This window comes from Mobula hypostoma, chromosome 16, assembly GCF_963921235.1.
Source record: "Mobula hypostoma chromosome 16, sMobHyp1.1, whole genome shotgun sequence".
In the NCBI taxonomy this organism is placed as follows: domain Eukaryota; kingdom Metazoa; phylum Chordata; class Chondrichthyes; order Myliobatiformes; family Myliobatidae; genus Mobula; species Mobula hypostoma.
Window position 1 is genome coordinate 62,370,668 of NC_086112.1, and position 18,324 is coordinate 62,388,991.

The 18,324-nt window shown below is 40.2% G+C and overlaps 1 protein-coding gene across 2 annotated transcripts in view; it reads right to left on the reverse strand.

Annotated features, from left to right (window-relative positions):
- mtap (methylthioadenosine phosphorylase) overlaps positions 1-18,324 on the reverse strand; it is a 206,951-nt gene that overhangs the window by 46,311 nt on the left and 142,316 nt on the right. For both annotated transcript variants that reach the window (XR_010020623.1, XM_063069001.1), the window contains 2 exons: positions 17,138-17,240; positions 12,327-12,566 (listed from right to left, as the gene is read on the reverse strand). Coding sequence is in view for 1 of the 2 variants with exons in the window: in XM_063069001.1 (XP_062925071.1) it covers positions 12,327-12,566; positions 17,138-17,240 (343 nt within the window). In the remaining variant the exon portion in view is untranslated. The remainder of the gene's footprint in view (positions 1-12,326; positions 12,567-17,137; positions 17,241-18,324) is intronic.

The window sequence follows — 18,324 nt, forward strand, 5'->3', positions numbered from 1 at the left end:
GTGTCCACAACTTTATGGTTTCTTGTGGTCACCTGCAGAGCAGCTGCCATACCAGGTCGTCAAGCAACCAGACAGAATGCTTTCTATTGTGCATCAAAAAATATGGTAAAAGCCCACTGAGACATGCCGAATTTCTTCAGCCTCCTGAGGAAGCAGTGGTGTTGGTGAGTTTTCTTAGCCGTGACATTAACGTGGCTGGACCAGGACTGGCTACTGATGATGTTCACACTTGGGAAAATGAAGCTCTCTACTCTCTCATCCTCAACACCACTGATGTAGACAGGAGCATGTTCATCACCCTACCCCATTTCTGAAGTCATTGACCAGTTATTTTGTTTTGTTGGCATTGAGGTAGTTGTCATGATGCCTTGTCACTAAGCTCTCTATCTCCTTCCTGTTTGAGATGAGACCTACTACAGTGGTATCACGGGTAAACTTGTAGATGGAGGTAGAGCAGAATCTGGCCAGTCATGAGGATACAGGGAGTAAAGTAGGGGGCTGAGGATGCAACTTTGTGGAGTGTCAGTGTTTAGAATAATCGTGGCAGAGGTGTTGCTGCCTATCCTTAATGATTGTGATCCGTTGGTCACAAAGTCAAGGATCTAGTTCCAGAGGGAGGCATTAACTCCCAGGATCTGGAGTTTGGTGATGAGTTTGCTGGGGATAATAATATTGAAGGCAGATCTGTAGTCAGATTTCATGTAGGTTGGAGGATGGTGAATCATGTACATGTACCAATGCTTGCTAAATAGTGTTTTGTGTCTGGTCATTTGTAAAAAGAAACCACTGTTCAGTTCAGACTGAATTTTGACCATCAAGAATCTATATTCAATACACATTTTAAAGAACATGAAATGATGGCACATGTGGTGATTCAGAAGCAGCAAATAGAAAACTTATTCTGTATTATGAAATCTAAGCTTGGTTATTGATGCAACACTTGCAATGATACCAGAAGGAAAAATAAACTGCAGATGTCAGAAATCTGAGATAAAATAGAAAATGCTGGAAATACTCAGCAAGTTAGATAACAACTTACAAAAGAGTGCTAAGGTTTCAGGCTGATGACCTTTCATCAATATTACAAATCAAGGATGTTTTAAATTTCAGAATGAGAGGGGTGGGGAGAAAAAATAGAATGTCTCTGATAAGGTTGATGCTGACAGTGAGGGAGGTGAAAACTTGTTAACCGCAGCTGCTCAGTCTAAAGAATTTGAAACTAAAAGTAAATGAGTACATAGCACAGCAAACAAAAAACAGTGTTGCAGCTGTGAGATAGTGATCACTGCAGTAATCACTGCAGAAATAGAAGAGAATCATGGAAATGTCCAGTAATCAGGGCAGCATTAGTGCAGACAATCAGTGACATTACAATCAGGACTGAACAAGCTGAAGTTTTTCTTCATCCACCACCAATAATTACAAAAATCAACAAATTCGTGCCCGTGGTCTGTTCTCTATCAAATTACGATATTGCTTGCACTGTTGTAACTATATGTTATAATTATGTGGTTTTTGTCAGTTTTTCAGTCTTGGTCTGTCTTGTGTTTCCATGATATTACACTGGAGGAACATTGTATCATTTCTTAATGCATGCATTACTAAATGACAATAAAAGAGGACTACGTGTCCTCATAATCTAATCTAAATTCTGAATGTTAAAAATCCACTGGATCCTTCTCTGTCTTCACTTTCCTCATAGCCCATCTCTTTTCACTATCTTCTAATCGCCTAACCTCTTTGACTCTGAACTAACACTGTACAAGCCTCATCTAGTGCCTCCTCACTGATGACACATGGAAACTGAACTCCTTTTGGACTCAGGCTGAACTACAGAGGAATGGGAGGAGGTCTAGCCCCTGCACATGTAGCACGCAGACCCACCCGGGTGCTCGTGAGCCAGGTCCCCAGCTATGGGTAAATAGCCAACTGCTTTGTGGGCATCCTCGGAAGAGTCGAGGCTACAGGAGTAAACTCAGGGTAAATCCAGAGTGGAGTCCCTACGGCAGCTGGACATCATTGAACATCCTTCCGGCAGATCCTGCAGCCAAGCTGGTGCCAAACCTATTGCTTCATTAGCTTTCCTTTGGATTACACCGGTGAAGCCGAGAGGAGGATCTTCACAACTAGGCATTTCAGAATCTCCTTGCCTTCCACCCAGGCTTGTGGTGATGATCATCATCATCATCCATTGTCCTTCGAGAAAGACAGATGCCAACCAACCAACATTGTACAAAAGAGGCCTCAGCTTCATCATCATTTGACTCAATCTCAATTTAATCTTCCTCTGACCTTTCCCCCTCCCTAGATCTATTCATCACTAACAGCCAATGTCATATTAGCTGTCTCAATTTTTCCACTGGTCTTCTTTTCTCCAACCCACCCCTCTTGAATTTGAAGCACTAGGCTTACAAAGGGTTAATCCCAACTTGCAAAGATTTATGGACAACCAGGGTATTTTGTGGATAGACAAGCTCATATTCTCAACAGTGTTCATGTTGTGATTTGTTTTTGAACTGCAATGGATGTGATGTTCTGAATTGAATGTAATTTTGTATAGATAATGAGAATTCTGTAAAAATGTCTTTAATATCTGTATCCCTGGAAATGACAGCAGGATCCTCCCAATCGTTGAAGGAATTAGGTTTCAGCCAATAGCATAGATTCAGACTTAATAACATCAGTTTTCTATTGCAATATCTGTCTTACTCTAGGCTTTATTTTTGTTTCATTTGATATCAGACTGTATATGACACAGGCCCTTGTATGCCCTTAACACATTTGTACATGAAGTAAATCCCTCCCTGGTAGTCAATATTTCAAAACAACCTACTTGACTGAGTGGGTGAAAAACAAAACAATGAAAACAATTTCCTGAACTGCTTCTGCATAACTCGCAGCGATATAATCCAATATAACTCAAAGAGAGCTAAGTTACTATTTTCAAAATCAAAGGAGACACATATACAACAGGGGAAGTAGTTTTTTAAGGTTCTGGTTATCTATTTCCCCCCTCCCCCAGTTGTGAAAAATATGATAGTAATCATGCAACAGCCATCAAAACTGGTTAATTTAATATTAAGCAATGATATAAAATAAGAAATATTGAATTAGTTTCTCATCATACACCTTGCCTACTCTTCCTTTCCTTTGATCATTGCAAAGTGTTGAGAAGAGTTAAAAGAAGATTGTGATCCAATATTCCACCCCACACTGCCATCAAGCATAGTTTTCCATTGGAAACAGAAGGTTGGCAAACAATCCTTTATCTACCCAATCTGATAAACGTTTTATTAGGTGAAACTACTATGGTGGTATTACTATACATAGACGATCCATCTATGACATAGATAGTATCCAGGACACCTCCAGGGCAGTGTCAATCATTAAGAATCCCATCACCCAGGACATGCCCTCTTCTTATTGCTGTCGTCAGGAAGGAAGCACAGAATCCTGAAGACACACAGTTATATACTGTAATTCACAGTACCTCCACGCACCCCCCCCGCCACATTTTATCATGTATTGCATGGTACTGCTGCTGCAAAGTTAACAATTTCATAACATTTGCCGGTGATATTAAATCTGATTCTGATAGATGGGAAGAACGTTCTACTCCTTCGCATCCTCACTGGAAATGACAAAAAGTTAGAAGGGTGAAAAAAATCCATCTCAGATCTGAAATAATGTTATATACAAAAAAACAGATACATAATTCTTGAATGCATGTTAACTCTGGAATAGCCTCATTGTTTTTATGCTGCAATACTTCATTGGTCAGTTGCCAATTGTAGTGGAAACAATTGTGCAGAAAAAGAAGGATGTGGATTTCCCATGAAGGCCAAACACGTGAATTTAATATGATACTGCATAATACTACACATGAAAGTGTGCATTATTTTTAGAATGCTAATTAATAGATGTTTTAAATCCTAGCAACCACAATTGAGCACAATTATTAAAATAATTAAATATCTTGATATGGTAAAATAGTTAAATGGAAACTTAAATAGCACGTCAACTAATCATCTAAAAGCTGTCCTGGAGCATAAAAATCCCTTTTTTAAATGCCAGATTGACATATTATATTGGTTTGTCATCTCTGAAGTTGAAGAATATATCCTACTGAAGTGAATCAAAAGAGAATTGAAATGAATATAAATTAGGCAACAGGTTCAATACCACAAAAGATCCCAGGGACTCTGGAAATCCACAGCAATACACACAAAATGCTGGAGGAATTCAGCAGGTCAGGCAACATCTATGGAAATCAATAAACAGTTGACGTTTCAGGCTCAGACCATTCATCAGGACTTTAAAGGGAAAAAAGCCAAAATAAGAAGGTGGGGGGCGGGGGGTGGAAGAAGGGAGAAAGTAAGAAGCTGGAAGATTATGTGGAAAAGGCAAAGGGCTGGAGAAGGAGGAATCTGATAGGAGAGGAGAGTTGATCATGGGAGATAGGGAAGGAGGAGGGGCACCAGGGGAGGTGATAGGCAGGTGAGGAGAAGTAAGAGGCAGAGTGGGGAAATGAAGAATAGGGAATGGGCAGGGGCAAAAATGGCCAGAATTTGGAGAAATTGATGTTCATGCTATCAGGTTGGAGGCTACCTAGACAGGTATGAGGTGTTGCTCCTCCAGCCTGAGAGTGGCCTCATCATGGCAGAACAGGAGGGTACAGGCTAACACATCTGAACAGCAATGGTGAAAGGTATTGAAATGGTTGCCCAGCGGGAAATTCTGCTTTTGCACATGGAGCTCAGGTGCACAACAAAGTGGTCCCACAATCTATGTTGGGTCTCACCAATGCAGAGGAGGTCGCACAGGGAGGATCAGATACAGCAGACGACCCCAGTCGATTTGCAGGTGAAGTGTTGCCTCACTGGGAAGGACTGTTTGGGGCTCAGAATGGAGGTGAATGAGCTGGCGTGGCACTTCTGCCGCTTGCAGAGATAAGTGCCAGGAGGGAGATCAATAGGGAAGGACAAATAGACAAGGGCATCACAGAGGGAGTGATTCCTGTGGAAGGTGGAAAGTGGATGGGGGGTGGGGGAATGTCTATAGATGCTGCCTGACCTGCTCAATTCTGCCAGCATTTTGTGTGTGTTGCACAGATTCAATACCAAATGTTTTGTACTCCAGATGTAACAATGGATTGAACACTGTATACTCTTACCATTTTAGTAGCCCAGGGAATGCTCAATCAACTTGCCAACTTTACTCTTATTATTTCCCTATAACCTCTCCCCACAGAACTGCAAATGTAGAAATATTGCAAGAACGGTACCTCTTAAGTTCTCCTCTAAAACACATTTTTGTTCAGATATTCCATTTATTACCACTGTTGCAGCACCATCTCTCTGTGGATTACAGTGGTTTGGGGAATAGCTCTGAAGTTGAAGACTATATCCTACTGAAGTGGAATAGGTCACAAGGAATATTGGCAATGCTTTTCTTCCCAGCTGGTAGTGGTCTCTGGTCAGACAGTAACTACTTTCAGCTCTCCCTCCATTAGTTTTCATTCAACACTCCCCCTTCTGGTTTTATAAACTTGTTGAATGTTACTGACTTATTGCTCTGTAGTTCAAAGTTCAAAGTACATTTGTTATCAAGGTCTGTATACCATACATAACGTTGAGATTCGTCTCCTTAGAGGCAGCCACACACAACAAAGAAACAAATAGAACCCATTAAAAAAAGACAATCAAACACCCAATGTGCAGAAAATAAATTGTGCAAACAATGAAAGTAAGCAAATAACACTCAGAACTGAAGTTCATTAAAGTGAGTCCACAGCCACAAGGCCAATCATCACTGCAGCCCATCCAAGTACCCACTGGTTTGTAAGCCACAGCCTCACTTCAGCGCAGAGACAAGTAAGCCTTGCAGAGTAGCAAGGTGAACACCAGCCTGCCTCACTCCTCCGGCCCCAACACCCTGACCGCTTCAATCTGGGCCTGGCGTTTAAGTCAGCCAAACCTTGGCTTGTTCCTTGCTCTCGGGCCCGGGCACTGCCGCTTCATCTTTGCCTTGCCTCTGCTTGACTCACCTCGGTTCTGCCAAATGAAATTGCCTCTGAGTGCACTCCAGCAATGGCCAAACATTGGCTCATTCCCCGTTCTCAGGCCTGGGCCCCTCTGCATCAATTGGGCCCATACCTGCCACGCTGCAACCATCCTGCATCCTTGGGGCTGCAGTTCACACCGTAAAGATGCCAGGTTGCACAAGCCATTCAATAGTGCAACTTCAGGAAGGAAGTTGCAGGCTATTGATTGCAGAGATCATATCCGAGAAAAATTATGATCAATACAGTAATTTATGGTTCTGTTTGTTTTATTTATTGCCAGCAAGTCGTCCCCGTATTTCACCAGTGCCATCTTAAACCAAAAGTTTTATACACAAACTATCAAATAACCCAAAACAACATAAAGCAGAAATTTCTGGAAACATTCACCAAGCCAATCTGTATCCAAACAGAGAGAGATATAGAGTTAATTTTTCAGGTTCTTGAGTTTGCATCAGAACAACTCAACAGCCCATCAACCATGGGAAGGGACCACATTACGTGTTAGAAAACAAAAATAAAGTTAATATCTTGTGGTAACTGCGAATATGAATTGTTTAAAAATACTCAGCAGTTAATATAATTTTACATAGTGAGGACTGGTAGGGGACCAGTGGTACCCATTATTGAAAATTAAAAGTATACCAACCAGAGAAGTTCATTATCAACATTTCAGCCTTAACTGAAACATCAGTGAGTTGAATACTAACAATGGCAGGACAGTGAAAGGCGACTTCAAGAAATGCAAAACATTAAATACAGCAACCACTATAACTAAAGACCATTCTGGAATAAGCTGATGACTATCACAAGCTCTGGCAATGTAACAATAAATAACAATTCAAAACAGCAAAACTCCAATAATTTAGCATCCATAAGACTTTGGTGGTGCTGGACTAGTTATCTCTCCAGACTATTGGACAGTACTTCTTTCACAACACCACTGAATTTCTAATATACCTTCTTTCAAACATTACACAGTAGCATAATAAATTTTCTATGGAAGCAGGTAAGTTTAATAGTGGGAAATAAGGCCCGAGTTTGAAAGGAATGCAGTAAATGGGGCCTCGTTGAGTTTATAGGGAGTGCAGGAAACAAAGCCTCCATGAGTTTAAAGGAAACACAGAAACAGGGCTATAGGGAGCAGGGAAAATAGAACCAGGCTCAACCAGATGCCAAACCAATGGTATTTCTGAAAAACCATACAATATCAGAGATTTCCAGTAACACAAAATATTAACATTGTAGAGCAGTGATAAGGAAAATATCTTGATTAGTAATAATTAATAAAACATCATCATTATTATATGCTGTGTTGTATGACGTAGGCAATTATGGTCTCATGACCATGATTGTTCTTGGCAAATTTCTCTGCAGAAGTACTTTGCCATTGCCTTCTTCTGGGCAGTGCTTTTACAAAGTGCGTGACCCCAGCCACTATCAATACTCTCCAGAGATTGTCTGCCTGGCATCAGTGGTTGCATAACCAGGACTTGTGATATGCACCAGCTGCTTGTATGACCAACCACCACCTGATCCCACGGCTTCACGTGGTCCTGATCAGGGGTCTAAGCATGTGCTACACATTGCCCAATGGGTAACTTGCAGGCTAGCGGAGGGAAGGAGAACCTTACACCTCCTTTGGTAGAGATGCATCTCCACCACAACACTCAAATTAATAAATAATAACTAACTATTCCTGCGGTAACATTTTAAAAATGGTAGTTCATAACAGTATTTCTGCTGATACCACACAATTAGTATAATAATTCCTACATATTCCATCTGGGAGCTTCTGGTAAAGGTAAGAGTTCTCAATGTTAATTTCTTGTGAGTAGAAACACCCTTGGCAGCCTCAATTGTTATAAATAAGCCCGAAGATCAATTTATTAGAGTAAATGTATATCCAGTTGTGCATCAATCATAAATATACTGCTGACTCTTACAGTTTAGTACAATAGTAGAATGGGTAGTCATCAATTGGCTTAAACATCCCCCCAATTAATTTCTGGTTAGTTAAGTAACCTCATCAAGCTGGTGTACACCAGGCAATTCTTGATGAAAAGTAATTTCTTTACTGTAGTAAAATGCTCATCCTACTTTTAAACACACACACTGTGGATACTTCTCGCTGATGGAATCAACTGAACAATATAATCCACCAACAAAGTATTCAACAAGAAGTATTTACTAATTAATACACGACTCAGTTGCTAGACAGTTAAGCAATCTATATTCTCCATCTCAAGTATGTTAGACTACACTTTAAGATAATTTGTTATTGTCTAAACAAGATACCTTACAAATAAAATACTGAAAAGTAACCACATATTCCATGATTTATAACTATACCCACAGATCCAAAGTTTTCAGCCAGATGTTGCATCTGTAGAATTAACTGATCTCCAATAAGGACACCACAGTGCATTTTTGAGAGCCAATACAAATAGGAAAGAATGAAGTAATCTGGGCTTCTGCTCTTCACCGTTACTGTAAAGTGTCCTTGTATGTAATGCAGGTAAGAACCAAAACAAGATTTGCTGTAATGACCTCCATTGCAAAAAGGGAGAGAGTAACACAGACAAAATGCTGGAGGTCAAAATTTGCTGACAATACGTAGAATATTTTGAAACACTGAAACACAGAAAAGGGGTGGAGCACAGGAGGAAAGATGGCGCCTAACGGCGACTCCTTGCTTGCATCTTTGGAAACAATGATATTTATATCTTTAATATCTCTATTTTTCTCTTTCAGGGTTCTTTTGATGACCCTGATCTGGAGTTACATGCAGACTTTGGTTCTTTGCGGGAATGGGACCCGTTCTTGGGGTTCCACAACTGGCCATTATTCGACATGCCAAGAGTTTGGCCTGAGAATCTCGATGATGTTCAGAAGCCTAAGATCTTGGGGCTCTGGACACGGGCAGATTGAGGGTCGGTGTCACGGCAGAAGACTCCTGTATGGTCAGGGAGGCCGGAAAATCTTTCGCTATGGGCCCAAAGTCCCGAGGTCTTCGCGATCTTCGGATACAGAGGTCAAAAAAAGCGACGATATGGAGTTTTAACATCGTAACCCAGCAGGATGCTGCTATGTCTCCCACTTGCTGTGAAAATGGGGGACACCCCCCCTCTCCCTTGCCAGGGAGAGAGAGAACCAGTGGGTTGTTGAACTTCAGATGAAATGCGAAGCCTTTGGGGTAACTTTGGTCTGTGTCTTCGCTATTGCTTAGCACACGTTTGGGCTCGGTGATAGTACCGATGCGCGTTTTTTTTTGCTGGTGGAGGGAGGGGGGATCTGGGGGGGACTTTGGGGTTCTCACATTTAACTGTCGTTCATTCTTTGGGGCACTTCTCTGTTTTGTGGATGCTTGCGAAGAAAAAGCATTTCAGGATGTATATAGTATACATTTCTCTGACATTAAATTTGACCTTTGAACCTTTGACCTCCTGAACACTATTAGACCTGTGGTGCAAACAGTAACACCTTCAATAAAGGAAGGACAAAAATAAATCAAAAATGTATTTAATTCTACATTCTAAGTTGTCTACAAATGTCACAATCAAATTGATATGGGCAGCATGGTAGCGTAGTAGCTAGTATAATGAGGACAAGTCCCTTTTACAGGCTAGAGCTGCGGCTTTTAGGTCCAGGGATACCAGTCACTACACAGAATCCAGGCGTGAACTCCGGGAAGCCATTAAGGGTGCCAAGAGGCAATATCGAGCCAAATTGGAAGCCTAGGCTAACCAGCGGAATGCCAGTAGACTATGGCAGGGTCTAAATGAGATCACTGTGCGCAAAGAAAAGGCTGGGAATATTAATATCTGTGGCGCTTCTCTTCCTGACAAACTTAACATATTCTACGCAAGATTCGAACAGAAGAGGAACTCTTCCGGATGAACCGGACCTGGTGGCATCGAGATTCAGCGTCACCGAGGAGGACGTTAGAAGGGCCTTCCTGAAGATAAATCCAAGGAAGGCGACGGACCCAGATGGCGTCCCAGGACGGGTTCTCCGGGCCTGTGCAAGCGAGCTAGCTGGAGTGTTTGCTGACATCTTCAACTGCTCCTTGCTTCAGTCTAAGATCCCCTCGTGATTTAAGAAGGCAATGATAATCCCAGTGCTGAAGAAGAGCAAGGTGGCATGCCTGAATGACTATCGACCTGTGGCTCTGACAGCAATTGCTATGAGGTGCTTCGAGAGATTGGTTATGGCACACATCAACCACAGCCTACCGGTCAACCTCAACACTTTGCAATTCGCCTACCGGAGCAACAGGTCAACGGCAGATACCATCTCTCTGGCCCTACATTCCTCCTTAGAACACCTGGAGAATAAAGACGCATACGTAAGGCTTCTTTTCATTTACAGCTCTGCCTTTAATACCATCACTCCAAATAAGCTGATTCCTAAACTCCGGAACCTGGGCCTTAGCACTCAGATCTGCAGCTGGATCTTCAACATCCTCACAGACAGGACCCAGGCTGTAAAAATAGGGGACAAGCTCTCCTCTACAATCACTCTGAGCACCGGTGCCCCACAAAGCTGTGTACTCAGCCCCCTGCTGTACTCACTGTACACCAATGATTGTGTAGCCAAGTTTCCATCAAACTCAATATATAAGTTTGCTGATGACACGACAATTGTAGGCCGTATCTCGGGTAATGATGAGTTTGAGTACAGAGAGGAAATTAAGAACCTGGTGGCATGGTGCGAAGACAATAACCTATCCCTCAACGTCAGCAAGACGAAGGAATTGGTTGTTGACTTCAGAAGGAGTAGCGGACGGCAGGACCCAATTTACATCGGTGGTGCGCAAGTGGAACAGGTCAAAAGCTTTAAGTTCCTTGGGGTCAATATTACAAATGACCTGACTTGGTCCAACCAAGCAGCGGTCACTGCCAACAAGGCCCACCAGCGCCTTTACTTCCTGAGAAAACTAAAGAAATTTGGCCTGTCCCCTAAAACCCCCACTAATTTTTATAGATGCACTGTAGAAAGCATTCTTCTAGGGTGCATCATAACCTGGTATGGAAGTTGTCCTGTCCAAGACCGAAAGAAGCTGCAGAAGATCGTGAACACAGTGCAGCGCATCACACAAACCAATCTTCCGTCCTTGGACTCACTTTACACCGCATGCTGTGGGAGCAGTGCTGCCAGGATAATCAAGGACACGACCCACCCAGCCAACACACTTTTCGTCCCTCTTCCCTCCGGGAGAAGGCTCAGGAGCTTGAAGACTCGTACGGCCAGATTTGGGAACAGCTTTTTCCCCACTGTGATAAGACTGCTGAACGGATCCTGACCCGGATCTGGGCCCATACCCTCCAAATATCCGGACCTGCCTCTCGGTTTTTTTGCACTACCTTACTTTCCATTTTCCTATTTTCTATTTATGATTTACAATTTAAATTTTTAACATTTACTAATTTTTACTATTTTTAATATTTTAAATATTTAATATTTGTAATCCAGGGAGTGGGAAGCGCAGAATCAAATAGCGCTGTGATGATTGTACATTCTAGTATCAATTGTTTGGCGACAATAAAGTATAATGTTTTACGGTGCCAGTGACCCAGGTTCAGTTCCTGCCACTATCTGTAAGGAATCAGTACATTCTCCCTGTGACCAGATGGGTTTCCTTCCAAATTCCAAAGAATAAGTAAGGGCTAGTAAGTTATGAGCATACTACGCAAGCATGGCAACTCAAGGGCTACCCCCAGCACATATTTAGACTATGTTGGTCATTGACACAAACAATGCATTTCACTGTGTGTGTCAATGTACACGTGACAAATAAAGCTTATCTTTAAGATCTTTTATCTTTTACACTCTAGATTGCTACGGACTTGCATTCTACTGCAAACTGCAATGTACTTTAAAACTGCCTATTTAAGGGGTATTTATAAACTTTTGGCTGTGTTTGGAAGGAACAATGCATATGGGCCTCCATTTAGCATTCATTATCAAACAGGAGCAGCGCTCATTTAGAAGATACCCCTAGACTAAAGACTGAAGAATGCAGAGGTCCTGCATTAGGCCAGAATGCTGAAACTTTAACAACAGCTTCAAGAGACATCACATCTGTATAAAGTTTAGAAATGTAAAACGGAGGATTATTTCCAGAAATCATTTTATAACTGATATGCATTATTTTCTCTCCCACCTGTAAATCTGTTTGCAGTAAGGTTACTTTGCGCCACAATAGCATAGACTAATGTGCTTATTAATCGAAAATTTCAAGGAAACAGAACACAGTACTAACCGCCTCTTCATTTTCCTTCCAGCAGTCATAGTCAGTGGCCATGGCAATGCTAACATAACTGATGCCCGCTTCGTTAGCCAGCACAACTTCAGGAACTGTGGTCATGTTGATCACATCACCATGCCACTGACGGAACATCTGGCTCTCAGCTCGAGAGGAGAAACGGGGTCCTTCAATGGTAACCACTGTTCCCTTTGCATGGTGCTTAATACCCAGTTTTTTTACAACGTCTATTAACACCTTTAAATGGAAATAATAAAGAAATTAGAAAGCTAAAAGTCACCACTCATTAGCAATTCTGATAAAAACATAACATTTTCTGCAAGTTCAAAACAATTGTCAGAATATTACCAGCAATAGATACAAAGGAATTTTACATGAGCGAAGACAGGACTCTATTTTCAAATCTCCATTGTTTATTGAGGGTGCAAGCATGAGGACAGGGTAGAAGTTGTTACATTGGGAAGATTCTTTTGGGATTTAAACCATGTCTCTGATAAATGCAATGGACCTAGAGTTTGTCATGGGAATGCTGTACAAAGGAGACAAACTCAATCTCTACAATGGAATCAGAAGATCTTCCTAATCCCAGTATTCGAACTATCCTTTTGTAGAGATCAGTCTTCTGCAGATTAACAACTCTGGCTTGGTCAATGTATGACCAGATTGTTAGTTCACAGCTGTTTACACATGTTCTAGAGTTTTGTCATTAAGGACAATAAGTTGAAAAAGATCCCATGGCATTTAGTCAAAGAACAGTTGGCCAATATAAATTTTACTTCAATCAGCACCACATTGAGTTTGTACTAATCCACATTGTAAATGCACAGTGTTGTTTTATTTAAATCATATGATGAATATTGGAAGTACCTATTTATTTTTACCTTCAAAACTGAGTCTTTAAGCTTTTGCAGGAATGTCCTTGAATGAGTAAAATTTCAAAATTGCTGGAGGGCATCAGTAAAATCTTTTACCGCACCATTCAGCGTGTAATATTTTTGTGTTGTAAACTATTGAAACTGCCAGTTGATGAGACACAATGGAAGCCTGGTGACATTTGGGCAAATCCTTGTCGCATCTACTAATGACATTTAAAATTGAGACAAAAATGACAAAAGGAAAAGTGAATTAAAATCAAATTATGTATAGAAACAGATAACAGAGACAGAAAACTTATTATTCCACCAATATGACTATGAGTTTAAATATTTCCCTTTTCATTATAGAGACCAAAAAGCATCAAAAGAACATGAATCCTTTCATTAAGAGGTTAAGTACCTATTTTTATCACATAACTCCAGCATTTATTTGAAATTCAGAAGGAAGTTGTTAGCAATTTACCATTGTGGCAAAGTTAATGGAAGAGTGGTACATATTTATGATTCACAATTTGCAGGTCTCTCTTTCTGAGGGCAGAGCAGCTCGAAGGGCCTGTAAGGCCTATTCTGTGCTATATCTCAATAAGTAAATAAAATACAAACTGCTGATTGGTTTAATTGTTAAAAATAATACTTGCTTCAAGATTGTCATTTAGTTCCTACCTACTTTTCTTAACATGGTATGCACATGTATTGCATGTGATTCAGTTCAAGTATGACAGTGCCCTGTCTGATGAGGAAAGGGGAAATGGCTCACTGAGTATCATCAGCAAAACCAGTCTGCGGCACTGTGGGTATAATGTTTAAATGCTGAAGAGGATGTGCAAGAAAAATGCTATTAAAATAAAGATTTTTTAAAATGGAAAAAGCCAATGAGCTATCCAATTCTTTTATTTCTGGATTATATTCTTTTATTGCAACAATTCATTTAGTCACATTTTTGCTCACCATACTATATATTTAAAACCAAAAATAAGTGAATTTTTCCAAGACACTTTTGTGAAGTCAGTTCCATGTCCAGGAAGTGATAGTACCCCATAATTTTTTTTTATAAACACTAGTTAAAGTAAAACACACAAGTTATGTTTATTGAACTGAGTTATTGTTGACCAAGTAACAAATAACTAATTGTCTGTATTAATCATATAGAATACCAGAAGACTTTGGAAAGATTCCACATAAAAGAGACTGCCAAAAAGAGTCAGTGTATGAAATTGGGATTATTTAGACAGGGAAGTAGTGAAATAGTGAAAGTAAGGATAATCTACTTGAAAGCAGCATAAAGTAACTAATTATTAACAAAACTGATAAACTGATAATCAGGAAATTTTGTAAACAGCAACATCTGTGGAATTTTGTAAATTTGTTAGCATTCGGTAAGGCAATATCTGTGGAATGTGAAAGACAGTTAATGTTTCTGGTTGAAGATGTTAATTCTGTTTCTCTTTCCACAGATACTGCCCGGCCTGCTGAGTATTTCAGAAAATAACCAATGATACCTTGGGGCTTTGCTTTACACTATATGTACAAATGATTGACAACAGGAAACTGAATACCTAAAATTGCAAAAGATACTAAATAAGAGACATCTTGGGAATCAAAGTTGGCGGTGAAAACTTCAATAATTTCAGATATGCGGATGACACTGTTAATTGCAAGTACGGAGGAAGAACTACAAAACTTAATTGATAAAGTTGTTGAAGAAAGTGCAAAAATGGGTCTATCTATCAATTGTAAAAAGACAGAATGTATGGTGATATCCAAAAAGAAGGAGAATCCTATCTGCAGGCTGAAAATTAATGGGGAAGACATAAAACAAGTACAGAACTTTTGCTACTTAGGAAGCTGGGTGACGTCAGGTGGCAGGTGCGACATGGACATCAAAAGAAGAATAGGGATGGCAAAAGACACCTTTACGAGAATGAAGAGTATAATGACCAACACTAAACTAGGCATGACAAACCGCCTCAGAGTACTGAAATGTTACGTTTATCCAGTTATGTTATATGGATCAGAATGTTGGACAATATCTAGTAACATGAGGAAACGAATTGAAGCAGCAGAGATGTGGTTTTTGAGGAGGATGCAAAGAATATCATGGACGAAACGAATATCTAACGAGGATGCCATGAACAGAGCAAACACAAAAAGAGAAATAATGTATGAGATCATGAAAAGGCAATGTAACTTCATTGGACATGTGATTAGGAAAGAGGAGTTAGAATGCATGGTAATTATGGGAAAGATTGAAGGAAAGAAAGCAAAAGGAAGGCAAAGACAAATGATGACAGAGACAGCAGCCAGAGATCTGGAAATGAATACCGATGAATTGATCTACTTGACGTGAAACAGGAGTGTGTGGGCCATGGCAGTCAAAGCTCAAACTGGGCATGGTACTTGATGATGATGATGACTAAATTAGGATAATAGAGCAAACAAGATAGATTAGAGTACGAACATTGAAAGATGAAAACTATAGCAAATGAAGTTTTATTTGAAAAAGGCAAAAGGTCTTCCAATTGCATAGAACAGTACTGAACTGGAAAAGGCACTTCGGTCCATGTTATGTTGAACTAATGAAACTAGTAATTAAATGCCCAGCTGAGCTAATCCGTTCTGCCTACACAGTATCCGTATTGTTTCATTCCCTGCATATTAATGTTCCAAAGAGCGTCTTAAACTTTGGGCTTAAAAAAGATGATCAGGAGTATTTCTTAATTGACGAGCAGCTTGGACCTTCTAAAGAGCAGGGTTTTTAGTGATCTAGATACAGTTCTCAATAACAGTACTAAACTAATAAAAAAGATAACTACAAGGCCTATAGACATACAAGTTTGCTTAGACGACACCTTGAAGACTAGGTTCTGTTATGGGCACCACAATCTGTGCTGTAAATTATCCTTGGAGAGAGAGTACAGTGCAGATTCATCAAGATTAAAATGCTTCAATTATGAGGGGGGTTTACATAAACAAGGTTTCAGTTCTCACTTCATGGAAAAGTTGAAGAGGCCTCAAATGAAGGTGCTTGTGATCAAAGTAGTTTTTTTTAAAGGGAACAGCACATGGAGAGAAACCATTTCATCTGGTGTGGGAGTCCAGAGTAGGGGTATAACATTATGATTAGATCCATGTTGCTTAGGGTTGATATTAGAAATCATTTTGTCTCACTCGAATATAGCTGGAACAGTCTTCCCCAAAAATATGTCAAGGGTGGGTTAATAGAAAATGCCACAGCTGGGATGCTAAGTTTTTGTTCATAGGGGCATCAAGGAGCACAAAACCAAAGTGAGTGATTGAGCTTATGGCTTTATGGTACAAGTCTGGTGCACTTGGACAGCAGAATGATTTAATCCTACTCCCATGTATCCCTATGTTTCAAAAACCAGCAAGTTAAATCTACCATTTTTTTTAAGAAACACCCAGGAAAATTATTACTTTGCATCAAAAATGCTCCTTTCCTTTTAACTAAACGTTTAGCTAATCATTTTAAATGAGCCTGCAAATTTATTGTTTGTGACATCCCAGTGGCCAGCCTGAAGGAAGATTAGAATAGACCCTATTGGTGTCTGACTGGAGTAACATAAGGCCCAAAGTAGTTAAGAGTAGCAAATTTCCTTCTTTTACAGGATTCATTGTCACTTTGACTAAAACCAGCTATTTGTCCTTATTTTTTAAATATTAATATAAATGTTCGAAGTGGCATAATGAAACTTCAACCCAGATTCTTTGGATTGTTACACCGTGTTATTGTATCTAGACTGAATGTTTAAACAGGTTCTGCAAGGTCAGAGTTCCATTGAAGGAGCTACCAATAAAAATCTTGAGCCACCGTTTTATAACTGGAAATTGTGTGGAATAAAGATGATGTCGTGGGTAAATTATTTTAACTATTTACGATTCATATTAATAACTGTCTTATTGCATGACACTTACCTCTCTGCTTCTCTTACAGAATGGGTCTGCCACTGAAATGTGACAAATTCCAGTGGGACTAGTTGAATTCCCATCATAAAATGTCTGATGCCTCTTTGTTGTTCTGCAATTGAATAAAAGCATAACATTTTTTATTAATTTATGCAGAAGGCATGCTATATTGATAAGCATTTAATTGAACAAAATTGTTGCCTAGAAATTGATCAATGTTATTAAAAGAACGTTAGCTGGACAATTTGTAGAATAACATTTCCACAAGTAATAAATTCAGTAGCAGACAAGACTTGTCCTGAGGTGCTACTGAATCAGTCTTGGATGATATACAGCATTTCCTTCATCACTTCTGTCAGTGTGGAAAATGCAAAAGTCATACCTGTCCCAGAGAAGGGACACGTGGTAGGGTAGAAAGGGTTAGAGTCTGGAATCAGGTCCAAACCAATAGTTTGATGGGTGATCAGAAGGAAGGGGGCCAGAAATCCTGAGAATAGGAGAGTTTGGATTAGCTGAAAGATGAGAGGGTTGGGGGTAGTTGGAGGCATATTGAGCAAGGTTTGTCAGCTTAATGGGAAATGAGAGAAGGAGAGGAAAATATGTGGGACCCCATGGAAAGTAAGGTAAATTCATCATCATCATCATCAGGTGCCATGCCCAGATTGAGCTTTGCCTGCCATGGTCCACACACTCCTGTTTCGGGTGAAGTGGATCAATTCATTGGTATTCATTTCCAGTTCGCTGGCTGCTGTCTCCATCATCATTTGTCTTTGCCTTCCTCTTGCTTCCTCCCCTTCAATATTTCCCATAATTACCATGCATTCTAACTCCTCTTTCCTAGTCACATGTCCAATGAAGTTACATTGCCTTTTCATGATCTCATACATTATTTCTCTTTTTGTGCTTGCTCTGTTCATGACATCCTCGTTAGATATTCGTTTAGTCCATGATATTCTTTGCATCCTCCTCAAAAACCACATCTCTGCTACTTCAATTCGTTTCCTCATGTTACTAGATATTGTCCAACATTCTGATCCATATAACATAACTGGATAAACGTAACATTTCAGTACTCTGAGGCGGTTTGTCATGCCTAGTTTAATGTTGGTCATTATACTCTTCATTCTCGTAAAGGTGTCTTTTGCTATCCCTATTCTTCTTTTGATGTCCATGTCGCACCTGCCACCTGACGTCAT